This window comes from Mesoplodon densirostris, chromosome 15 (assembly GCF_025265405.1).
Source record: "Mesoplodon densirostris isolate mMesDen1 chromosome 15, mMesDen1 primary haplotype, whole genome shotgun sequence".
Classification (NCBI taxonomy): Eukaryota; Metazoa; Chordata; class Mammalia; order Artiodactyla; family Ziphiidae; genus Mesoplodon; species Mesoplodon densirostris.
In genome coordinates, this window is record NC_082675.1 from 73542631 (window position 1) to 73569607 (window position 26977).

The window sequence follows — 26977 nt, forward strand, 5'->3', positions numbered from 1 at the left end:
TTCTAGCCTCTACTCTTTTTCTTTTCTTTTTTTCTTTTTTTTTTTTTTTACATCTTTAGCCTCTACTCTTCAAATAGGAGTATTCTTTTTTGTAAATATTTTGATCGTTGACAAAAATACTTGCTTACACAGTCAAAAATAGATTCCTGAGTTAACCTGAAATGACACCTAAGCTTAATATGGGGAAAACAGTGCTCATGATGGCTTGGTAAATAACAAAGGTGGTTCTGCTTCCACAGACAGCTGAAAATGTTACCCATTTTAGAATATTTGAGGCTGCAAACACATCAGCAAATCAGAGGGACTATTTTCCTCTTTTAAGTCATTTTAATTATCAGTAAACCAAATTTGTATTTAAATGGCAGTAACTTAATACGGTACAAATTCCTAGATTTTTATTGACTTAAATTTACCTGTAAAGAAAAAAGCCAGAGGTCAACATTTTTGTAAGTTTACCCTTTTTCTTTCTCATTTCCTTTTATTTTGGCAAATGAGTACGTAAAGTTATTTGAGGTCTTTGAAACCCAGTAGTTCAAAGGTTTTCAGGGATATACACAGTTCTGCCTACATAGTACTGAACTAAGTAATTACACATGGACAAAAATTAACTAGCTTTTTTCACCTTTGATTTTATTGGAATTTTAAGATTTGAGTGGATAAATCTCACTTATCTTCATAATATCCATACAGGATTGAGTGAAAAGAGGTTTTACCATTATCTCAACTTTAGTGAGAAACTGAAACTAAGATAATTTGCTATACCTCTTAGGTGGAAATTATACGTTGCCTGGAGATTTTTTTTTACAGTTACATTTTGACATTCATATTACATGAGTAACAAACTATGAAGACCAGGCATATATGGACCGAATGTTTAAATTAAAACATTCCAGGCCTTTTTTTTTTAATGCCTTTAACTGAGTGCTTTGCTGTGCTGCATGATAATTAGGTATGCTTGGTAAGCAGTTGGCTTCAGTGACTGTCATCTGTGTGCCTTGTGTAGCCAAACCAAGTTTCCACTGACACAGAGGCAGAGACAGGCAGGGGTAGGCAGAGCAGGAGGCAGCTCTGAGGCCTCTCTGAAGAGCCTTGAGCCCTTATTCAGAGGCTGCCCTCTTCTCTGGCTAGGTACCATGGCCTGGCCATGCCTGGCACCAAAGAAAGACCACACACTCCTTTTTCCCTTCTTCCTGGTGCCTCATCTTCCTCCTCTGCCATCCTCCAAAGGAATTAGGTGGGACGTGGAGGAGAACTGCTGAGTTCACCCTCCCTGACCAGTTCTCCAGCTAGAGCCTCGGACTTGGGCTTCCATAGACAGATTTTGGAAAGTCAGTTAAAAGGGCAGAGTTGGGGGTAGGTAGGGATTGGATTGGAGGGGAGAGGGAGGAAAATCTACAGTAGAGATAGGTGGGCTTTCCTACTGGAAGCCACACCAACTCAGGAGCCCAAGTATTCTGCCTCCTTAGAGCTCCAGAAGTCCCTAGGGTATGAGCATCCCTATCTGAGATGGGGAAGGAGCCCCAAGCTAAGAAGAGAGGGAGTCTGTGACAGGTCCTGGGAATAGTGTCTGTAGGACCCAGATCCTTCTATCCTAGGCTGTTGGGAAGGGATTGGAGGCACCAAGCATTCCTTTCTCCCTGACTCTTTCAGAGCTGATCTTATAGAAGTAGCAGCAGGGTAGCACAGCAGAACAAACGATCTTTGGCTTTGGAGTCGGACAGGCTTGGGTATTAATTATAACTCTTCCATTTACTAGCTCTGATTTAACCTCTCTGAGTCTCAGTTTCCTCCTTTATAAAATGGGAATAGTATGTTCATCTCGGAGAACGATGTAAGTATGAGAGATGATCTGTATAAAATCATTGTTAGGTAATGGGCTGATCAGCTGTCTTCAGGACTTTCCCACAGAATTCCTTGCCTAGAGTGATGATCTGAGGGATAAGATGGCCTTGGATGTTGGGGAGGAGGAGAGAAAGGAAATAAGGTACAGATTTTATTGAACATCTATTATGTGCTGTGTATCAGTTACCTATTGCCATAATAATACTAAGTAGCAAACCACCCCAAAACTCATGGTGTTTAACAATAAACATTTTCCCTACCCCCCTTCCCCCTTGGTAACCATAAGTTTGTTTTCTACATCTGTGACTCTATTTCTGTTTTGTAAATAAGTTCATTTGTACCATTTTTTTAAGATTCCTTATATAAGCAATATCGTGATATTTGGGGGGGGAGGAATAAATTGGGAGATTGGGATTGACATATACACACTACTATATATAAAATAGATAACTACCAAGAATCTACTGTATAGCACAGGGAACTCTACTCAATACTGTGTAACGATCTATATGGGAAAAGAATCTAAAAAAGAGTGGCTGTTTGTCTATGTATAACTGATTCACTTTGCTATACAGCAGAAACTACCACAACATTGTAAATCAACTATACTCCAATAAAAATTAATTTAAAAAAACAATAAACATTTTTTTCTCACATATCTGCAGGACTCAACTGATCTAGGCTGATCCCAGCTGGGTTCCCCTTTGTGGTTTGGCTGGCTTGATCATGTTGTTTGTGGGTGGCTTTGTTCCATGTTTCCTATCCTGGGACCACTGGGGTAGCCTGGGTATGTCCTCACAACGACGATGACAAAGGGGAAAGCACAAGCAATAACATTCCACTGGTGGAAGCAAGTCACACGGCTGAGCCTAGAGACAGAGTAGGGGGGGCACTACCAGATGCCATGGCACGGAGCCTCGTACAGGAAAGGGTGAATTGGAGTTTGAGGGGTTTTGTTTTTTGTTTGTTTTTTTTGCCATCTACCTCTTACCACGTATTTTAGCTCACTTCCATTCTTGCAGTAAGTCATTCCTATGGTTGGGATAGGATAAGGACAGCAGATTTGGCAACAAATAGGAAATAAGTGTGGAAGTATTTCAAAACCCTTTATTACTTTATACTTTATACAAGTAACAAACTATGCCCAGCTTGTTAGAAGCCATGTTTCTTCGTACTAGGCTGATCTGTGGCCATGCCTGACCTTCCCTCCAGATGGTAGCAGGCAGGGAGCCCGGCTTTGCTCTCCTTCATCTTCCCTCTAGTGCTGGCCATAGTTGGCACTCAGTAAGTGCAGGTGATCCCCAGGGTCACACAGCTCTGGTGTCCTAACAGGAGGTCCCTTCTAGCCTCACCAGATGACCACATGTACCTCTACATGTATTTTAAAATAAGACTTCATTTTAAACTTCTCTGTTTTTTTTCACTGAAATAACCACTAAACATCTGAGGAACAAAAGTCCAAATCTGGGCTTCCCTGGTGGCGCAGTGGTTGAGAGTCCGCCTGCCGTTGCAGGGGACACGGGTTCGTGCCCCGGTCCGGGAAGATCCCACATGCCGCAGAGCGGCTGGGCCCGTGAGCCATGGCCGCTGAGCCTGTGCGTCCGGAGCCTGTGCTCCGCAACGGGAGAGGCCACAACAGTGAGAGGCCCGCGTACCGCAAAAAAAAGTCCAAATCTGTTGCCTATAGAAGTTAAGCCATCCAATCCAGATCTACATTATTCTGTGCAGGCAAAATCCAAACGATGCCAGCACTTTATTCATTTTACCAATGAATACAGAAGCAATTTGGAGGTGATATCAAAAAGATCAAGGGCTTCCCTGGTGGCGCAGTGGTTGAGAGTCCGCCTGCCGATGCAGGGGACACGGGTTCGTGCCCGGTCTGGGAGGATCCCACATGCCGCGGAGCGGCTGGGCCCGTGAGCCATGGCCGCTGAGCCTGCGCGTCCGGAGCCTGTGCTCTGCAACGGGAGAGGCCACAACAGTGAGAGGCCCGCGTACGGCAAAAAAAAAAAAAAAAAAAAAATCAAGAGATTTACTCATTTGTGACTCTAACAATGTCTAAGGCTTGTTGAGGGTTGTTTCTGTTTTTTTTGTTTTTTTAACCTTAGGTTCTATTTCTGGCATGCTTTTATTCTTTTAAATCATAAGCAGTGTTAAAAATACTTGACGGGTTTTGCCTTGGTTCTTAATGTGAGTGTTAAGAGATGCCTTCCATTAGTGAGTATGCCTCAGATAATGTGTTTATTTGCATCTTCCTTCTTCTCTGCCTGTCCCCTAATGGTCTGGTACACAGAGGGCTACTTGAGCTGATTTATATGGATCTCAGTTGCTCTCATTTGTGCATACTTAATTCAGAGAGGTGATCATATTGATTTCCCAGGCCCACTTTTCAAGACATTGTACTAACATAGATATCTTAGCAGCTCCAACTACATTGTCTGAAAAGGAAAACATTTTAAACCTTTGGAAGCAATTTTGATGGACATTTCACTGTGTTCTATATTACTTACCTAATTAAATTTCCTTCACATCGAGGTCTGTTTAAAATTCAATTGAGAAATATTTTCAAGTTCCATTGGGCAGATAACTTTGTTTAGCTGTATTTGTTCTGCATGCATATGAAACGGCATCCTATGAATCAATACCCAGTGCTTATACTTCCCATGGATGTGAAGAAATGACACCCTTGTAGGCAAATGTAATCTCTTGTTTTTCATAACAAGCTGTCCCTGGTTACTGAACTTGTTCACCCTGTAATTCCAAAAAGTCCTTGTGTTTTTGTGCCTCTGGTTTGGCAGGCTGATTTATTCGAATTCTGAGCATTGTGAAGGAAATCTGTAACTTCTTTCATGGATTAGCTGGAGTCCCGGAATTCCTGTTTGCAAGTTCAGAGTCCAGCTCAAGGCCACTTGCCCCCTTTAGGGCATACAGAAGTCTTATTTGCATAGCGGAGGTGGGTAGAATTCCAGATTGAGTTTGAAAGCAAATAAGGTTATCGGTCTGAGGAGTCATCCCCAGTGGAAGAGGTGTGATTCCTGATGTTTTGTATCTTTGGAAGCAAAACCCAGGAGAAAGGCCTTATCTCTCAGTTCCACCCACCTGCCCCACCCCCAAGACAAGAAAAACAGACCCTCCTCATCTCTTATCCTGGCTAGCCATCCCATTCAGTTCTGTGGCAAAGGACCCTGTGGTAACAGAGCTGTAATTGGAGAGTTGGCATTCCATAAGCACTGCTTTAATATTTTTTTTAAAAAGTTCCAAAGATGTACTTTTTGTTGCATTGTTAATTAGCCTTTAAACATTTCAGAATTAAGTACAATCTTCAAAGTCTTCAAGGTTTATCTTGTTTATCTCTGTCTTAGTCTACTGTACCAAAATACCACAGACAGCTTATTAACAACAGAAATTTATCGCTCATGGTTCTGGAGGCTGGAAGAGCAAGGTCAGGATGCCAGCCTGGTTGGGTGAAGGCCCTCTTCAAGGCTGCAGACTTCTCATTGTATCTTCACATGGTGGAAGGGGTTAGGGAGCTCTTTGGAACCTCTTTTATAAGGGCACTAATCATATTCAAAAGGGTTTTCTACCCTCATGACTTAAGCACCTCCCAAAGGCCCCACCTACTACTGTCCATCATCTTTGGAAGTTAGAATTTCAACATACGAATTTGGGCGTGACACAAATATTCAGTCTATAGCAATCTGTACCTCAGATAATAGGGGGTATATCATAAGGTTATTGTGAGCCTTAAATAAGCTAATGCATATAGATGCTCAGAACAACTGGTCGATTGTGAATACTTGCTAATTTAGTTGAATCCTTATTATTACTATTAATTGACTAATATTACCTTTGTAATTTCTCTGTACATAATAAGCAGGAGACTTGGCCTGAGTCACCAACTCTTCCATATTTTTTACATATCAAGAGTATTGCTTGGGGGCTTCCCTGGTGGCGCAGTGGTTGAGAGTCCGCCTGCCGATGCAGGGGACACAGGTTCGTGCCCCGGTCCGGGAAGATCCCACATGCCGCGGAGCGGCTGGGCCCGTGAGCCATGGCTGCTGAGCCTGTGCGTCCGGAGCCTGTGCTCTGCAACGGGAGAGGCCACAACAGTGAGAGGCCCGCGTATCGCAAAAAAAAAAAAAAAAAAAAAAAAAAGAGTATTGCTTGGGACTTCCCTGGTGGCGCAGTGGTTAAGACTCCAAGCTCCCAGTGCAAGGGGCCCGGGTTCAATCTCTGGTTGGAGAACTAGATCCCACATGCATGCCGCAACTAAGGAGCCCACCTGCTGCAACTAAGACCTGGCACAACCAAATAAATAAATAAATAAAATATATTTTTTTAAAAAAAGAGTATTGCTTGGCATTGTCATCAACAGCGTGAGCTTCAGGGTTAGACAGATCCAGTTTAGTTCCCAGCTATACCACTTACTAGCTGTGTGACCTCATGCAAGTCATTAACCTCAGAAAGCCTCGGTTGCTTCCTCTGTAGAATGGGGATAAGGTTGGTGCCGACTAGATAGTTGGTGTGCGGGTTACATGAGATACCATAGTGTTTAGCACTGCACCTGGCACTTTTTTTTTTTTTTTTTTTTGCACCTGGCACTTTTACATCTTATTTCCTTCATACCCAGGATAATCTCCTATTTCACATGGACAGGTCTACCCTTCAGCATAATTTTTGTCACTTTCACCAGTGGCATTTGTGACGAGAGAGATTGCCAGACACAACATTGGTCTTTGGGTGCTCTCCTTGCAAACTGGTCAAACATGCATCAGTGTTGTTCACTCCTGCCACCACTCCCTCTCTCCCCCACCCCCATGTCCTTTTAAGACTCTTAACAATTACAGACATTTCGCTAAGCTCATGCTTAGAACACGGAAGTCTGCTGTGCTCACGGTAGGTTCTGACTGCATCCTTACTGACTTATGCTGGGATAAGGTCCATTTGGAGAGTGTGGTATGTGTTAAGCACAAACTCTACATTTGCTAGAATTGTACAGTTGTACATAGAAAAATTACAGCTCCACCAGCAAGGCTCAGCTTATCTTTTTTTTTTTTTTTTTTTTTTTTTTTTTGCGGTACTTGGGCCTCTCACTGTTGTGGCCTCTCCCGCTGCGGAGCACAGGCTCCGGACACGCAGGCTCAGTGGCCATGGCTCACGGGCCCAGCCGCTCCGCGGCATGTGGGATCCTTCTGGACCAGCACGAACCCGTGTCCCCTGCCTCGGCAGGCGGACTCTCAACCACTGTGCCACCAGGGAAGCCCTCAGCTTATCTTATATCTGCATCATGATCGCAGGTTTGGGAGTCATTTCAGAAAGCTCTTTTCTCCCACGTCCAGGTAGCGATGAGGCAAAAAGTGCTGAGTACTGTTCCCTCTTTTCTGGTTTCAGTATGGCTGGACCCTGCCTCTTTCTCCTGTTCCCCAGATCCACCACTCACTGTGCATTCATTTGGTTCTCATCTAACTCCCTGAAGGCTCCTGTTTGGTTCATGCTATCATCTTTATTCCCAAAACCAGGAGCCTTAACATGGAAAGGAAGGAAGGGAGGGAGGGAGGGAGGGAGAGAGGGAGGAAAGAAAACCCACAGACACCTCACTGTTGCTTTTCCTTAAGTAGCAACTTATCTGCTAATAGAAGACTTTGAAGCCGTGGGCTTCCTCTGAATTCTCAACACACGATTGTTGAGACTATTTAAACAGTCTCTAGAATCCTTTTCTGACCCCAAATTACTCCGAAGCATTAATTGTCTTAGTGGTTTCATGGCCGCATCATTTCATATTCATTAGTGTTTTCATGAAAAATGATAAAACTAATTAGAGCGGCTACCAGTTAATTCACTTGGTGATTCATTACTCTCTCCCCTCATGGTGTTCTGCATGTGGTCATCTTGGAGAAGGCATCCAAGGAGTAATTGCAGCTCTATTCCCTGAGTGATCGCCTAATGCCATTAGTTCTGATCCACAGGCACATCTTCAGCGGCTCTGATGGGGTCTGGTTACAGCTGCACCCTTGCCCCTGCCCTTTGGATGCAGGGAGAGAAGGGAGCCTGCACTCAGGACTGGTCCTCTGGAGGGGGTCCAGGGCAGCAGAGGGGGCCGAGTTCCCGGTGGGAGGTGAGCATCACTTTAGCCTCTTCTGGACCATGAAGTAAGGACAGGATAGTTCTCAGAGAAATCTGCCCTGAGAACTTGTACTTGGGAAGGAATAAGGAAAACAAATTTTCTTCGGTCTTAGCAGACGTTTGGCTAGGTACGGGCTAGATTCTGGAAGTCTGGTTCTCTTTCAGACCTCTGCCAGCCAGTTCTCTTCTTAAAATGTTTATTTGTCCTCACATCCATTGGGAGGGCAGCTATCAAAAAGCCCAGGGAGTGTGCCAGCCTATAATAGCATCTGCAGCGAGGCAGTCTATCTAGGAGCAGAATTTCTGGGTCATAGCGCATGCATATATTCAACTATATCAGATACTGTCAAACCATTTTCTAACCTGTTATGCGAATTTACACTCCCACTGGCATCCTGGGAGAGTTCCCATATCTTTGCCAGCAGTTGGTATTGAGAGATTTTTACATTTAAGCCATTTAGGTGGATGTATAATGTTGTTTTAAGTTTACAATTTCTGGATTACTAGTAACTTTGAGGGTCTTTTTATATAATTGTTGGAAATTTGGATTTCTTCTCCTGTGAAGTGCCTGTTCAAGTCTTTGCCTGTTTTCCTATTGGGATGTCTTGACTTCTTGTTGATTTCCAAAAGATTTTATATATTCTGAGTTTAGGCCCTTTATCAAACATATGTGCTGCAAATATCCATGGCTCTCCTCTCTCTCTCTCTCCCTCTCCACTCTCTTATTTGTGTCCTTTGATATACAGAAATTCTTAATTGTAATGTGCTCTAATATTTCAGTCTTTTCCCTTTGAGTTAGTATTTTTTTTAGTCTTGTTTAAAAAAATTTTTCTTGAGATTATGAAGATATTGCCCTATATTATTTTCTAAAAGCGTAATTGTTTTGCCATTTACACTAAGGTCTGTGACCCATACAGAACTTCTTTTTTATGTATGACATGAAGTAGGGGGCCAAGAATTAAGCCCTGCCCCAATGCCTATCTAATTACCCTAGCTCCATTATTAGAAAGAATACCTTCCCTCATGTTCTGACATGCGAATCTTCTCATTAAATCCCATATCCATAGGTGTATAGATCTGTTTGTAGGCTTTCTGTTCTGTTACACTGGTCTAGTTGTATATCCTTGTCCCAATACTACACGGTTAGAGTCTTATTAGAGGTCTTGATAGTTAATACAGCAAGTCCTTCCATCTGCTCTTCTTCATCAAGAATAGCTTGACTAGGGAATTCCCTGGCGGTCCAGGGGTCAGGACTCTGCACTTCCACTGCAGGAAACCCAGGTTCCATCCCTGGTTGGGGAACTAGGATCCCACAAGCCATGTGGTGTGGCCAAAACAAACAAACAAAACCCCAAAAAGAATAGCTTGACTCTTCTTTGATTTTTTGCATCCTCACATTGATTGTATTATTTTTTTAATTTACTTTTGGCTGCTTTGGGTCTCTGTTGCTGTGCGTGGGCTTTCTCTAGTTGTGGCGAGCGGGGGCTACTCTTCATTGTGGTGTGTTGGCTTCTCACTGCGGTGGCTTCTCTTGTTGTGGAGCACAGTCTCTTAGCCCACAGGCTTCAGTAGTTGTGGCATATGGGCTCAGTAGCTGTGTCTTGCAGGCTCTAGAGCGCAGGCTCAGTAGTTGTGGCACACGGGCTTAGTTGCTCTGTGGCATGTGGAGTCTTCCCGGACCAGGGCTCGAACCTGTGTCCCCTGCATTGGCAGGCAGATTCTTAACCACTGTGCCACCAGGGAAGTCCTCGCATAGATTTTAGAATCAGCTTGTCAAATCCCAAAAACTGAAAGGAAAGAAGAAAGAAAGGGAAGGAGAGAAATCTGCTGAGATTTTTATTAAAGATTTGGTTGGATCTATAGATCAACGTGGAGAAAATTAAACTTTTTACAATATTGAGTCTTCCAATCCATTTATTTAGTACTTTTTAATTTCTCTAACAAAGTTTATAGTTTTCTTTGTCAACGTTTTACATACCTATTGTTAGATTTATTTCTATGTACTTGATGTTTTAATCCTATTATAAATGGTATCGTCTTCGTTTTCTGTTGGTTGTGTTATATAGAAATATAGTTGATTTTTGTCTATGGATCTTGAGTCTAGGAACCTTGCTAAATTCTCATATTCATTCTAATAGTTTATCTGTGTATCATCTTGGATTTTCTATGGATGTTAATATTGATGTTTGTATGTTCATCTTAAAACTGACCACCTTATTGAGCTTTCTTATTAGTTCTAATAATTTGAGTATTGAAGCTTTTGGGTTTTCTCGGTTAAAAAATCATATTAACTTATTTTTATGAGGGTTCTGTTTCTGCCTAGAGAAGCAAGATAGGGTAGCTGTTAGGTCCAAGGAGTTTGGAATCTGACTACCTGAGTTTGAAACCCAACTCTATTACTTTCTATGTAATCTTAAGTAATTTGCTTAATCCTCTGTGACTCAGGATAATTCATTGTAAACCACCTCATACGTTGATTTTAAAAATTAAATGAGTTAGTACAACTTCAAAAATGCCCATCAAATCATGAGCACTCAGTTTATGTCGAATTTTGTCATTTTATCAATTAGTTTCATTCCTTTTAAAATTCCCACTTCTTATTGTTTTTTTCTTATTTTATTGCATTGGCTACTTCTCCAGCATAATACTAAATGATACTGGTAATTTCAGGCCTCACCTGAAACTTAACACATTGAAATGTTCCTTCTAGGTTTTTTTTTTTAGTTGTTTTGTTTTTCATAATTTGACATATATGTAATCATCTTTAACTGCACTTGTGAATCTGGTATTAAATTCTGCAAGGGGGAGATATTTTCCAGTAGAATTTCCTTTTTTTAAACTATGCTGTTTACATAATGATGAAAATCATTAATAATGGAATTATTTCTTTTTAAACATCATTGAAATCCTGTTATAAAAGAAGGCACCAACCCTTCTACCTTCCTGAAGATTCATTGGTGTAGCCTTTCCAAAAAGGTGCTGATTGTTAATGTAATGATACCCCTTTGGACGTTTGGGATATGTTCAAGAGTATGCATAGCCACACAGAGCTGTTGGCCAGTCCTTTTTTAGGACAGTATCACATTCTTGAGCTTTTAATTTTGCTATATTCCAAGGAAGCTGGAGCATGTCTTCAGTTTTCTTTTCATAAAGAGTATACAGATACACTTTTTGAGTCATTATATAACTAAGAGTGCTTCCCTGCGGCAAAGACCACCTGAACTGCATAAATTCTAACATTACAACTATAGTATCAATTTTGCTCTTAATTTCCTCCAATGCTATGTATTTCTCATTTTCCTGCAAGAATTTTTTTGTCTTTCCCATCTCTTATCTTAATTGTGTTTTCTTTATTACCTACTATTATTTATAGAGTTCTGTCTTGTTTTCTTCTTAATCATTTTCTGTTCCTGTTTCATAGAAGCCATCTCTTTTTGCATTATCTTGAGATACCAAATGATTCTCTAAAATGTTCTTTAAGTTTCTATAAGATATTTTCAGATGAATTTTCTCTGATTTCAGTTGGTGGTCTGTTTTTCTGTTTTCCAATATTTTCCATCTCTTTCCTTTTGTCCTATGTATTCATACTCAAATGAGAAAAACCCAGTCAGGCCTGATCTAGTTCATAGGAAGGGTGTGTGTTGTCCTCACAGCCGCCTTTCTGGATGTTGGTGCCCTCACCCTTGTAGACCTACACTAAATTGCCAATTGATATACCTAACCCAGCTCCTACAGTCTAACCAGTTTTCTTGTAATTTGGCCCTGCTGGACTGACATGGATTCATCTCCTGCATCCATTCCTCAGCTGCTGACAAGCTGGTCAAATGGTGTAAGTGCATCAATCCCCAAGATAGCAAGCGCCAAATCTTCCTCTTGTCCTTACACTCACCTGGAGCACTCTTTGGAAACTATACCTCCCAGGGTTCGATCTACCGCTGGAGTCCCTCTTCTACCCACCCCACCCTCAATTTTTTTGCCCAGTTGTCTATTGAGAGTTGCAGTTCTCAGTTAGTAGGTAGAAAGGAGTGGATAGCACTCTGGCTGTTTCAAAAGGCATCACCTATCAAGTTGAGTGATGGCTGCTTAATTTGAATTTCTGAACAGCTGGAGGACTCAGGTGTTATTTTTTCAATCCAATTCCACTGGCCTTGTGTTTAGGTGAGAATTCCTCAGAAACGCCCCCGTGCAGGTGGACGGCAGTCCTAGTGTTCAGTTTGGTGAGTTTTACCTTTTATTCTAGGTCTTCGAGATCATTTTAGTGGGAAGTTAGGAGAGGCTGTACTGGGTTCTCCTAACCACTTTTAGTGAGATGTTCTATCCAGAATTGAATGTTTGTTTTAGCAACTCAAAACCTCCTGGATAGCTTGCCAAGTACAGATATGCAGCAGATCTAAAGGTCTGTCTTTGCTAGGCTTCTTCGTAGGCAGAATAGATGACCAAGAATCGTGATTTCAAAGGCTGAGTGCCCCCTAAAGATTTATTCTAATAGCCAAGGGGGAAATAAAAACACCACTGAACTAGTAATAAGGGAATCTGGGTTCTCAGGGCTCGGTCACTGACTCCCTGTGGCCAGCATTGGGCAAATCATGACGCCTCTAAGAGCCCCAGACTCCTTATATCTAAAATAAAGGATAGGACCAAATGGTCTCTAACATCTTGCTCTTCTAGGACTCGGTGGTTTTACCAGCTGGCCTGGAACACCTGCTGTTAGAAACCTGTTCCTTGGGGCTCCCCTTTTACTCCCAGAGTTTCTGCTGAAAGGGAAGCCGAGGAGGAGAAGGCATATCCACACTGGGTGAGCGAGCCCCAGCTACAGGCAGAACCTGCTGGGAGGGACAGTAGGAGGAGTGGGCGACTCGGGTGTAGAGGACTGGCGACCCTCCCCTGGAGATCCGCCCTCTGGGGCCACCCTGGGCCTCTATATAAGCAAGTTTCAGGCATCAAAGGACCCCATTTGCTGAGTCCCCTTCAGTGGCTTTGTATTGAAGGGAAAATAGGGATAGGAAATTAAACTTGTTTTCTTCAGAGGATGTCTTTGAGGCAAGGGAACTGCGAATGGTGACCGGATGGCTGCCTCTCATGTGACAATAAATAGACCTGGCAGGTGCTGGTTTGTCACAACCAACGTGTTTATAACCCAACCCAAGTGAAGTCACCGGTGGCGGGGTTTTGAGGGAGCGCAGAGAGTTAGCACTTATCACCCATGATTTCCAAATGGGAGGAAGAGGGTACCATAGGGATACCCAGATGGGCAGAGACGTGCCCCAGGTCAGAAGTGAAGCTTAAGGTGGGGCTCAAGCGTTCCGGGCAATGCCAGGCTTCCTGGGGTTCCTGACTTTTCTGCACTTTGGATGCGACCCCTTCCAGAGCCTCCAGAATGAGGGGTGTGTGCTCACGCATGCGTGGTCCCCTGTTCTCTTGTTTTTTTCTCCCTCCTCTCTCCTTGCCCTCTCTCCTCTTTCCCTCCTGCTCTGGCATCTCCCACCCATAATACTTGCTCTAATAAGCCAGGCAGCAGCTACCTCACTGGCACATGGGTTGTTCAGCCCAGAGTGCCTTCGCTGTCCAGGATAATTTGCTAAATGGTTTAGAGGTTTTTCTCGCCACGGAAAGCCAGTTAGAAGGGAGTGAAAGGAGGGATAAAACCCCAGGGACCGGGAATGACTCCAAATCCATTTGCACAGTGCAACCTCCCTGTCTCTGCTCTTGGCCACCCAAATGGACGCTGGTCTGGATGTCACTGGCTCTGCTGCCTGAGCGGATGGGCATCTGGTCTGTGAGAAAAGCCAGCTCCAATCTGGAGACAAAGCCATTAAGTTTCCCATTTGACTCAGGCCAGGGATGTTTGGAGAAACAAGAGGGAAGTTGGAGTTTAGCTCTCAGGGGCCACGTTCACCCTACCGGCTCTGTGACCATCTGGACCAAGGTGGCGTTCAGTAATAAGGTCAGGAATCAAAGAGAAGCAGGGAAAACTGTAAAGCATCTAACTGCAAACTACTTATAGTTTCCAAATTTTAAAGAGCACAAGATAATCAAATGATGATGAAAAGATCGTGTCCTTTGCAGCCCCTCCCCCTTCATCAAGCCCTCCCGCCTCCCCGGTGAGTGATTGGTGCGCCACCTTCTGGCCTTAGTGGCCAGTGCTCAGAGCCTGAGCCCCAAGTCCTGTGTGTCACACCCCTCCTCTCCAGGTCCCTGTAGCAGTGTGCCAGCACCTCTCCCTTTGCTGGCCCGAGAAGCCTGCATCGATGGCATTGTTCAGCACTCATGGCTTCCTGAACATTAAATATGTACTATCAGAGTATGTAACTCTTCTATTCTTGCTTCCCTATTTGAATCCAAGGGATGCTGTTATTATTTTAAAAGCTCTTGAATATGCAAATTAGTTCCAGAGGAAGGGAGCCTTCCTGGCCGCCATCACTCCTCCCATCCTGACAGTAACAAAGGGAAGTGAAAGGAGTTGATTCCCCTCCTCTTACCTCAAAACCCCACACAATGCTCCGAGCAAGGCTGGAGGTACAAATACGACCTTACTTTTGTCATTGACTTTTCCAGCATAACCCCGTTGGTTGCCTCAGTTGATCTTTCCAACCCGACTCCAGCCCCTGTGGGTGTGCCCTTGTGGCTGGAGAGGGTTACTCTCCCGCTCTGCACAGCCCCTGGAAGACGGCAGCTTCAGGCTTTCTAGCTGAAAGCGGGAAACGATTCTCCTTCGGCATCGTTTTCAAACCCATATACTTGGAGGTTAAGTGACCACACTGAACCATGCACACCCCGATGACTTCCTTCCCCACCTCACCCGGTGCCCTGGCGAGATCACACTGAACAATTCAGGGAAAGTATTCACTGAACGCAAGGGCAGTAGAGCACGTCTGCATTATTTATTCGGGGCCAACAATACCCATCGTATGTAGAATGTATTTGGACATAAATTAGTTATGTTAGGAAACGCCAGGGGTCCAAAACCTATTAGGATCTCTGACATGTATGTAAAAACACATCACAGTCTTACCTTTTCTACGAGGCTGGGAATTGGCTCTGAGACAGCTTCACAAGGAAAACAAAAATCTTTAACCTTTTGTTTGCTATAAGCCCTCTGGACAGTTCACCTACCGTTGAGTAAGTCTTGGCAAATCATTTCAGACGATGAATTCTTAACCTCACTTTCTCACCCCCCTTCCTCTTTCTTCTTTCTCTATGATGGAAGGAAGGAGATTTACATTTACTGAGCACCTACTATTCACACCAACATTACAGCTAGCCCCTTGATGTCCAGAGGGGTTTGCATTAGTATCCCCACTTTACAGATGAGGAAACTGAGGCTCAAGGTCATGCAGCTGATAAGTGGCCAACATGGAATTTGAAACCAGGTCATGACTTAAAGCTGAGACTTCTTACCCTACATTTGACTCCCTGCCTGGGCAGAAAGGCAACAGCCGTTCTTTGCTTCTTTGTCGGCTGTATATCACCACAGGAATGCCACGTAACACAGAACCACAAAACCGGTGGCATAAAGCCATGAACGTTTATTTTTGCTCAGGAGTCTATGGGTCAGCTGGGCAGTTCTGCTGGTCCAGGCCACGCTTGAGGGGTCTCAGCTGGGCTCGCTGCAGTCAGCTGCTGGGGCAGCTGGGGTGGGCTGACCCAGGCTGGCCTGGGCTTGTCATGTGGCGGCCAGAGCTCCAAGAGCGTGAACAAAGCACTTGGCTTCTCGAGGCCTGGGCTATCCCTTCTGCCACATTCAGTTGGCCAAAGCAAATCGCCAGACCAGCCCAGATCCAGGAAAGACAGACAAACTCCATCCCGTGCTGTAGGGGAGCTGCAGAGTGACATTGCAGGAGATAGGGATGGTGGGACGAGAAGAATTGGGGCCAATTTTGCAATTAGTCAGCCTCACTTCCCACTGTGGGGCTGCCTTGCTTCCTTGGGAGCACCTGCTTCCTGGAAGCCTCAGCTGCCCCATCTCCAAGCCTGCGCTCAGAGCCGTTTCTCTTCTGTACTGAGAACGCTGTACAGAATGACTGCGGAGGGGGATTTAAATGGCCCTCTTCCAAAGGGGAAGGGGTGCAGTCAGTCTGGCAGGGGTTAAGCCTTCCACTGACTGGTTTAAGCTGAAGCAGGAGGCTTTCAGCATCAGCCAGCACAGGAGGGGAGCCTGGGGGCGGGGCAGCCAGCCTGAGGGCAGAAACCACACTGAGAAAGATTCTTCTAGGCCTACCCCTGAGACTTTGGCGCTTCTTCCAGATACCTCTTGGAGGGTGGCTTTCTGTGGCCCATCCTCGAGCATCTCTGGACATGGTATCATGTTCGTGGAGCCAGAGTTCCCCTCCTCTGCGGGGGCTCGGCCCCTCACCTCCCCACGGGCCTCTGCAGGGACCTCTCTTCGGCCTGTGTGTTTGTGGTTTCCAGGGAGGAGGGTTGGAAGGAAAGGTCCATTTCCGCAGGACACCAGGGCTAACTGGTCGACATGGGAGGTGATGCTGGGCTGTGAGGAAGGAGAAGCGTGGAGCACGGGGGCAGAAGAGGGAAGGGCTGCTGGATTCCTGGAGGACTGGGACGGGCCAGAAAGCTCTTGAGAAAGAGACAGCCAGAGAAGAGCAAACAAATCGGCAAGATCAGAGACGAGAGGACAAGCCAAAGGGGCCGACGATTCCAGACCTCGACACCACCTTGTACCACGACGGCCCTGCCGCTAACTCACGCTTGGCACCTACTCAGACCACCTTCACCAGCAGATCATTCATGACCCCTGCGAGGCGGTCCTGGAGGTTAAAGACCCAGAAGCTTCAAGCCCAGAAGGAAAGAAAAGCCCCGATTCCATTTCCCACTAAGGCAGGTGGGGTAAGTATCCCCCAAAGAGGCACCTGCCCAACATGGGACTTGAGAGGCGGAGTGGATTGTGTATAACAGCTCGCAGGTTAACAGCCAACGATGTCCTTAATTCTTCTGATCCCGCCAGGAGATGTCACTGAGGAAGAGAGCATTTGTACGGTACCAGGCAGAGGGAGAGGACCATGGAGGGCAAATCCATCCGAATTATGGAATAGACCCGGAAATCATTTCTGGTCCAGTCACCACAAGGGAGAGGGAGGCCCAGTGATCATACCCAGGTCACACGGCTAGTGAATGGCGGAGCTGAATTTGAACTTAGGTTGGATGGAAACTGCCCTGCCCTCGTCCATTTTAGTCTTCTCCCCCCATCAGTTGCCTCAAGAAAAATAAAACTACAAAGGCTTTTGTTTTCAAGTCTGTAATTCATTTCCATGAGACATTTTCCTTTCCTGTCAGCTTGTTGAAGGAGCCCGAGGGACCCTTCCAGTACTCGTAACTCTGTAGCAAATCATGAGATGGGGCCGGATTCTCCAAAAACAAATGGGAGCGTTTCAGCCCAATACAGCAGAAGTTGTTCAACAGGGACATGAATTCTTGGGGCAAAATCCCAGTAGCGTGGGTAGTTTCATCTCCAGAGCAGGGAGGACCGAGGAGTCGGGCGGTGTTGGGTGCCTCTTACTACCCCGGCCCCTCAGGACCGAGGGAGGCTGGGAAGGGGTTTCCAGGCCAACGTCTCAGCCCCGACGCTAGTCGTGTCACCCTAAACAAGTCACTGAACCTTCACCACGTGCAGAATGGGAATCCACACCTCTGCCCCATGTTCTCGTCAAACAGCCTGTGGAAAGTGCTGGGACTTCCCCGGCGGTCCAGTGGTTAAGACGCGCCAATGAAGGGGGCACGGGTGCAATCCCTGGTCGGGGAACTAAGATCCCGCATGCCACGGGGGTATGGCCAAAAATTAAAAAAATAAAATGAAAATAAAGAGAGAAAGTGCTCATGGGGGTCCAGACCTTGCGTGCCTCTCAGGCTCACCTCGCTGACCTCTAGCTCCCCATGTGAAACCGACAGCCCCAGACCCGACAGAAGCGCCGACGTTCTGTGACTCAGTCGTGAGGATGGAGTTACGGGCGGAGGGAGATGCGCAGGGGCCTTGAAGAGCTGAAGCCCCTGCGGCTGTGGGACCAGGCGTTAAAGCGAAGCGCGGTTCTGATGACCCCCGGCCTGGATCTGCCTCGTAGAACTAGCTCCTTACCACCCCCCTTACCCTGCAGACACACAGCCGAGGTCGCTCCGCCCGCCCGCGTCTAGGCACGGGCCCTCCCAGAGGAGACCAGGGCGAAAACCAGGCAGGCGGCGCAGAGGCGGCGGCCCTCCCCAGCTTTGCTCCTCCCTCCCAGCCTGCCTCCCTTCCCCTCCCCGCGGCTCCGGCCCTGGCTTCCCACAGCTCTCCACCCCTAGCAGGCAAATACCAAAGACCTTTGTCCCAAGAAGGAAAATTAGGGGCGGGTGAAAATGAGGCTTTTCCATCAGAGAAACGGCACAGTCACTGCCCTCTGGGGTCGGCGCCAGGGCCCTCCCCGGGGTGACGCACTGCTTTCCGTGGCCTCCTTAATATTATTTCTTGAGTCTCTCACCACCCCTCACCCTGACTCACCTGCCTGTGAGCCCCCTCCTGATGGGAATGTCTTCTGGCTTTACAACCTTGCCACGTGCCTGATGGGGCGCGCCTTCGTGCTGCCCGTGTGCGGACGCTGGATAACGCTGTGGCCAGTTCCCCTGGGCGCCCGAGGACAGCTGGGCTCCTGAGAATACCCAGGAGCAGCCTGACCGTGTGCGGAGCAGCGAGAAAGGGCCAGTGGTAGAGAGGAGTTCTTCTTTCTCTCCTGGCTTAGGAAGATCAGCTCCAGGGAAGTGGCGCATGCTTGGAGATGCACTTCTGTCTCTGACCCTCTGAGGGTGGCCACCTGGGAAAAGGTGAATTGGCATCTCACGATCTCGGGGAGGGCTTGTGCCTTGAACCAGGGCTTCCCTTCTTATTATTTCACCCTGGGAACCCAGTGGTTTGAAAAATGTGTCTACCCAGGCCCCTACTTCGGCAGTAGCTGTCACCTCTGTTACTAATCACAGATATCTCTATCTGTATATACCTGCCAGTCTCAGGTCCTGGTCCACGGGGGACAGGCAGCCTTCCCCATCTGAGCTGATATTGTTCCTGCCCCCAAAAGGAGGGAAAAGGCACTGTAACCCCAGTAGGTGGCCTCATTGTGGGCAAAAACAAATGGTTTCTCCCTGTCTTTGAAATAGAAATGAGCCCTCAAACCTCCATGACCCACACAGGAACCACTTCCCCAGGAGAGGAAGGAAGATGGAGAATGAGGGATTTCTCTCTCTTCCCGTCAGGCAACATACACATCACCCCACGGTACGCCCTCCCTGCTTCCTTCCTAGAAGAGGGAGGAGAAGCAGATCCCAGTGCCTGCAGGAGTCTGGGCTAACCTCTCACCCTCCTGGAGCAGTTTATCGTGAGTGGCGGGAACTCACTCCATCCACATCACTGATGAACACGTCTGTTGGGTTTCTAACACACATTCCCGGGCCCTAGGGAGCTACTTGGCATTTCCCTAGCTGTTTTGAAATGGGCATTTGTAGCGTGTAATGTTCTAACACCAAAACCATTTACACTCTGACTCTGCCTCTGGGCAAAGCTAGCTTCACACCTTGTCTGAGAAATTCTGAGATTCCCACCTTCCTGCCAGCTTCCAGACATCATTCAATCTGTCTACTTTTTCTTAGACTTTCAAAGCAGGTGTTTGCCCTCTTGTTTGTATTTTCCTTCAGCTCCTGACCAACTGCTTTTGTAAGAATCGTGAGGTGGCAACTGCCAGCTGTGAGGACTTGGGGCAGGTTATGTACGTACAGCCTCATTATTTGGGGCTTTTGGACTTGCCGTACATTGGCAGACCACAGGCTGCAGCTTTGCATTTGTTGGCGTATAGTCTGTTGGCCTTGGAGAGCTGTCGGGAAAGCATACACGGGATCTGATGATCTGTTCTCTCTCTGCAGGTTGCTGAACGTTAAACTTTTAACATTTGTTTCTTAAATCATATGTAGATATATCTTCAGATATAACCTGACAGGCCAACATGGACCTGCATCAATACTGTCTAAACTCCCTATTAAAAGTGCAGATACACCACCACACCAGTCAGAAGGACCATCATTAAAAAGTCTACAAATAATAAATGCTGGAGAAGGTGTGGAGAAAAGGGAACCCTCCTACACTGTTGCCGGGAATGTAAATTGGTGGAGCCACTATGGCGAACAGTATGGAGGTTCCTTAGAAAACTAAAAATAGGACTTCCTGGCAGTCCAGTGGTTAAGACTCCACGCTTCCAATGCAGGGGGTGTGGGTTTGATCCCTGGTCGGGGACCTAGGATCCCCCATGCCGAAAACTTTAAAAAAAAAAACAAAACTAAAAATAGAGCTACCATTTGACCCTGAAACCCCACTCCTGGGCATATATCCAGAGAAAACTCTTAATTTGAAAAGATATATTCACCCCAGTGTTCATAGTAGCACTATTTACCATAGCCAAGACGTGGAAGCAACATAAATATCCATTGACAGATTAATGGATAAAGAAGATGTGGTACACACACACACACACACACACACACACACAATGGAATACTACTCAGCCATAAAAAGAATGAAATAATGCCATCTGCAGCAACATGGATGGACCTAGAGATTATCATATTAAGTGAAGTAAGTCAGACAGAGAAAGACAAATACATGATATCACTTATATGTGGAATCTAAAAAGTGATACAGATGAACTTATTTACAAACAAAAAATAGATCACAGATGTAGAAAACAAACTTATGGTTACCAAAGGGGATAGCAGGGGATGGGGAGGGAGAGATAAATTAGGAGTTTGGGATTAACATATGCACACTACTGTATATAAAATAAAGAACAAGGACCTACTGTACAGCACAGGGAACTATATTCAATATCTCCCCAGATTGCAGAACCCTGCCCCTCCAGGTAAAAGTCAGAATCTCTGGGTGATAGAACCTCCAAGGCTGCCGTGCAGATAGAGTCCCTCTAAAGTGCCAATGGCGTGGGGTGCCATTTCTGTAGGGGAGAAAGATGGACAGACCCAAGGGCTGGATTCTTGCCCTGGGTCTGCAGCCAACTTGGAATGTGACCTCAGATCAATCACTTACACCCTCAGGTCTCCATTTATTTCATTTTAAAATGAGAATAGTTCTGCTTCTTATCTTCCTCAGGATTACTGGGGTGATGCAGCCAGAGGGAAGGTGGGGAGGGAGCATTCACACACTTTGCCTCACGTACGCCTCTACAGAGGTGAGCACCTTATTTCCATTATGCAGGTGAGGAAGACGGGCACTGAAAGGTTAAGTCATTTACCGAGGTCCCAAGTCTTGTAGGTGAAGGAGCGCAGGTGAGAGAATCCAGGCGTCTGGTTCCAGAACATTCCATTCCATCAGGGTGCTCCTCTGAGATTTTAGAAATCAGGTAGATGCTCACTAGTCAAACAAAGGCATATGGACCAGCAACAGCAGCATCACCTGGGAGCTTGTTAGAAATGCAGGTTCTCAGGCCCCGCCTGGGTTGACTGCCTCAGAATCTGCATTTGAGCAAGCTTTCCAGATGATCCCTATGCACCTTGAACTTTAGAAGCACTGTCGTAGAGGATTGCACTAGAGAGAGGAAGTCTACAGAGGAGGTTATGGTAAATATACAAAAATCCAACAAAAGTGTAAGATCCTCCCAGGGATAATCAAAGAAGAAATCATTACCGGGAAATTCCTGTGGGAGAAGGGTGACTGTAAGCTGTTTCAGCCCTTTCTCTCTGAGTTCCCATATCGGGGGAAGTACCCCTTATCTGAAAACGTCCAAACCTCCCAAGAGAATGGGGTTTGGGATGGAAACATATTGTTTTTATAGGTGTGTATGTGTGTGTTGTGTTTAATTTTCAAAGGTAATATGTTTACTTTGAGAAACGAGAGAAGGAAAAGTCAGGAAGAGAGGGTTCCGCAAAGCTGACGTAGCCCAACAGTGTTCCTTTTTGAGGGTTCTCCTGTTCCTGCCCTTTTGTCATGGCTCTTCACTTATTTCAGGAGTGATCCTTCATGGCGGATAGCATCCACCAGAGAGGATGGCCAGTTAGGTAGGAGGAAGTTCAGCTTCCAGAATATCTTTTCTATGAGTGTTGGTCCTTAGGTTAAATCCGAAGACCCATCAGTTTGAAGGGTGTTCCCCTGATACTCAGACTGCAGCCAGCGGCCCCACTACACCGAATGCTCCCTGCAGAATGCAAAGAGTAGAAAATGTCCTGACCCAAAGCTCAGAAGCAAAACTCACAAATCAGGGCTTTGAGAAGTATGAAAAGGCTTCCAGACAGCACTCCAGACGACTGCTAGCCTTAGGGGAATGTCAGTTGAGTACAAAGAAATTCTCAACCTGGAGCCAGAATGTCCAGTAGGATTTGATCCAGGGAAGGATGCTCAAAGCCGGCTCTCTGCTCCCTCCTCGCCTTTCCTGGATTAGCTCCGTTGAGGCGGCACAAAACCCCTGGATGAGCTGTGGTTTCTGTCCAGTGATTTTTTGGGTTTTTTTTTTTTTTTTTTTTTTTTGCGGTACGCGGGCCTCTCACTGTTGTGGCCTCTCCCGTTGCGGAGCACGGGCTCCGGACGCGCAGGCTCAGTGGCCATGGCTCACGGGCCCAGCCGCTCCGCGGCATGTGGGATCTTCCCGGACCAGGGCACGAGCCTGCGTCCCCTGCATCGGCAGGCGGACTCTCAACCACTGCGCCACCAGGGAAGCCCTGTCCAGTGATTTTAACACATGTTCCCATGTTTAAATTTGTGATTTGTATGCACAATATTATTTAGCCCTTAAAAGTTACTTTTCTGAGACCCAATCTGTCTGTGAAGTGTGCAGATTCCTGAAAGAGTCACGACACCACTTGTCATCAGCATCCCAAGCATTTATGTCCGTGGCTCCAAAAAGAGCCAGTCGGAAATATCACACAGACCTGATCCCTGCCTTCTAGAAACTTGTAGGGTAAGGCAGAGGTAGTGACACATAAATTAATGTCCTGGCTGCATATGGCACCCCAGATGTGGATACCCATCTACTGAATCAGAGACTCTGCATCTACTTATTGACACATCTAGGGCCCTAAAATAATCCACTGTAAATTCGGGTTCTTTTGCCAACTTCAGCCCTGGGCTTCTTGTACTGGCTTTACTTCAGACCAGCCAAATTAAAACTGGTTAAACCAATTTTTTCACAGTCTTTCCCTCCCTGTTTGATTTTATTTTTTTTATTTTTCAAAAGTCTAGAAGAAGGGGATTTGGGGTCGGGATGATACCATCACTCTGTCACTTCTAATTTCATTTTGTTAACAATTCTTTGAGTCACAAGGGTGGAAGCTTTGATTCTGAGAAATTATGCACTTTTAAGTATTGACTCCAGAAAGTCACTGTGGCTCATCTGTAAACAATCCCAGAGGGTGACCATGAAAGAGGAACTTAGTACCCAGGCTTCCCCCTGGGGAAGTCACCGATCCCTTCAGAGCACCTGATTTCACAGGTAAAGAGTTTTAAGGGGGTGGCAGTGGGCGGTAGGGAGTGAAAGAGAAAGCACTTGGTTCAAAACCAGACTGTGTAGACAGCCCTGCTCTTTTCTCCTTTCTCCCTTCCCCCACTAACCGATGCTTTCCATCACCCGTAGATGAACTGGGAAGGCTGGTTATTGACAGCTGGGCAATTTGCACGATAAAGTTTAACAGCTTACATCCCCTTTGACTTTACATCCCCATTGACTTTGTCAGTGTTCTCAATGGATCCCGTTCTCGGTTCTCACGCTCGCACTGACTCTCTCCTTCTTCTCTTCCCCTTCAAGCATGCAAACGCAAAGAGCAAGAACCAAACAAAGACAGGAACAATTCCCAGAAGAAATCCCGCCTGGTGTTCACCGACCTCCAACGCCGAACACTCTTCGCCATCTTCAAGGAGAACAAACGCCCATCCAAGGAGATGCAGATCACCATTTCCCAGCAGCTGGGCCTGGAGCTTACGACCGTCAGCAACTTCTTCATGAATGCCCGGCGCCGCAGCCTGGAGAAGTGGCAGGACGATCTGAGCACAGGGGGCTCCTCGTCCACCTCCGGCACCTGTACCAAAGCGTGATGGAAGGACTCTCAGTTGGGCACAAGTCACCTCCAGATGAGGACAACAGATACCAAAAGAAAATGCAAAGGAAAAAGACGCTGGATTCTTAGCTGGGGCCCTTCACTGGTGATTTGAAAGCACAATTCTCTTGAAAAGAAAATTCTATTCTAGCTGTAATCATAGGCCAGGTGTTCTTTTTGTTCGTTGGTTTTTAGTGGCTATGGAGTCCAAGTGCAAGCTGAAAACTAATCTCTTTGAACCGGACATTGTCTTCTGAGCGAGTGTGCTAAGCACCTCAGAAACCCAAATGGGGCCTTTCTGCAGCAAGTCAGTTTCAGTGTGGTGTCAATCAAGCTCAGGATTGCTTAGAATGTCAACGGTCCCACTCTGAGTCCTGCCAACCTCTTGCGGTCAAAGTTCCCATGAGTAATAGTGGGACTTTGGCCTGTGTAAGGACTCTGAGTTTGGGTTCCCAAGATGCTACAATACGAGAAGAATCTAGCAACAAGAATGACCTCATTTGCTTTCCAAGTGCTTAGCCTCATCATACCATAGTTCACCAACGTTCACAGCCATAACATAAAAAAACATCAGAATGACAATTACTGAGCACAAGTTTTAAATACGGAAGTTAAAAAAGAATCCGAGGACCTGTTTTTCCAACTCAGGCATCTTTTTCATGGAATGGTTTAGAAAGCTTTAAGTTGATCCAGTTTACAGTTTTCTTTTCCTTACCTCCTGGAAATCTCACGTGGTCTTGGATCCATCAAAAAAAAAAAAAAAAAAGCCAGATCAGTTCACTTGAGCTCAAAGTATCAAGCACAACGAAGATAAACAGAGAAGTAAGGAAGGTTCTGGATTCACCGCATCTCGATTTTCAAGACACCAGTTAGGAAGTCATGAGGGAATCATTGGGAATATGGCTTCAAGCACATTTTGCAGTTTGCTACAAATTCTGTTTGTACATAATGCAGACGCACACTCAGGAGGCCAATTTAACTGTTACAGTACACGGAGCAAATGCAGCATTTTTAAAGATCTAGATTTTTTTTAGATCATAAATGTATCCTTCTTGGTTATCTGTCACCTGGTTCCTCCTATTGTGCATTATGACCACCACATAATACATTCTCACTCTTGCAGATTTGGGTTGTTCCCTTGTCCATCCCATCGGTAGGGACGTTTTCAGTGTTTCATAGCAAGGGAAAAATAAATAATTCAAACCACCATACGTGTTACTCATAACCGTCATCTAGTCCTGAATCTCTTCCATTGTTGAATCATCTAGCAAAACAGCTGAATAAATCTGGAGAAAACACAGCACACCAAAGAAGCAGAATACTGCAAACCAAAGACATTTATTACTTGCCATTTTCTAGCCTGAAAAATACTGTGATTACTTCTTAGAAGTCAGAAAACCTCTGCAACTCCGAATGGCATTCAGCTCTTGCATTTGGTTCATCATTGGGCTGAGTGGACCGGCTACGCCAAGGATGTTAGCCAAGCCACCCAACTAGTGGCTTTCTGGTTCCTGGCTGTCACCTTCCCACGGCAAATGGAAGAGCACCCACAGAACCCTGGGAGATTGCAACAGTCACCATGTGCATATTTACCAGTGAATGGCCCCAGGTGGGCACCACGGGGGTGTTCAAAGCAAGCCAAACACTGCAATGATTCTTTACAGACACTTGAGACTGACTTTTTTATGAATTACTTAATCGAAACCAAAGAAACTTTTTCTGCACCTACTTCTGCAACAAACAAAACTGTCCCATTAAAATGAATAAATAAATAAAAACGTAAATCACCGAAAATCACCACCAACGAGAAGGAAGCTCGCCAGAAAAGAAAAGAAAAAAAAATAACAAACAGAAACAGAAAAACAGCGAGACACACTGTGTTCAAACAGACCTCTTGGGACATTTTTTGGAAGCAGATTTTAAAGAAAGGGTTGAGACAGGAAGAGAAATAAGGAAAAGCCTCCGTGGCTGCTGCTTCATTTGACAACTCATGTGGTAATCTTAAAGTTGAAGATTGTCTTTAATTTGTGCCTATGCAGTTTTTCAAAAGAACACGGAACAGAGCAACAGAAACCTCAACAGCTACAATACCAAAGATGAGGATTTCTCACACCTTTGTTTCAGTTCATTATCTCCTCTTGCCTGGCTTAAATACTAATAGCGCCATTGATCTGTGTAAAGGTAATCAATTTTGTTTCTGAGCAACGAAAGGAAAGGGTCGTTTGTTTGATTTTATTGTTTCCCTATCATTTTGTTTTATGGCTTTCTACCCAACATGGAATCTCTCAAAAGGTTCCATGGAATCCAAGTTTAAGATGTTGGGATACTGAACAGTTCTCCTCTCTGCTCGGCAGAGTGTGGGGAATAATATTGTCACTTGAATGTTATGCTTAATCCTTAGTCTTGGTTCCTTCTATGTTCAGAGTCTCATCATCAGGGGAGGGAAGGGGAGTGAGGGTCAGGGGTAGGGGTCTTGGTGACACATCCTCTCCCAAGCCACAGAACCAAAGAATTTATAGAGGAAGTGACAAGCCTCGTCTTCATGTGATTGCTACATCCTAACAGGGCTTCATTGGGGGTGGGGGAAAACGTGTAAAAATAATTGTCAGTTTCTACTTTTCTATTAGCTTTTTAAAAATCAGCTGTAAAGGTTGCATTTCTAAAGAAAGAGATATATATAATATATGAATACATATATAGATTCAACTTGACACTGGTGATAACCCAAAGTTATTGCTGTTCAAATTCACGTCTTGTTTTTGTCAAGTGCTTCATTTCTTAAGTATTCAGTTCAGAACTTTGCTCATTTCTCATGCCATCCCAGAGTATATTTGCTGCTGTGGATGATTTAGAGTATTCAGATTTCTGTGAAAATTCCTGGGAAAGGTTGAAAGTCAAGTTCAAGCATTTCAACAGTTAACCTGTTGCTAAGTGGATCCACGGGACGAAT

The 26977-nt window shown here is 45.5% G+C and overlaps 1 protein-coding gene across 1 annotated transcript in view; it reads left to right on the forward strand.

Annotated features, from left to right (window-relative positions):
• Nucleotides 1-26440, forward strand: part of ONECUT2 (one cut homeobox 2) — a 42446-nt gene extending 16006 nt beyond the window's left edge. The window contains exon 2 of the mRNA XM_060118835.1: nt 23739-26440. Within this exon, the coding sequence (XP_059974818.1) occupies nt 23739-24025 (287 nt within the window). The 3' untranslated portion in view covers nt 24026-26440. The remainder of the gene's footprint in view (nt 1-23738) is intronic.
• Nucleotides 26441-26977: the final 537 nt, after the last annotated feature.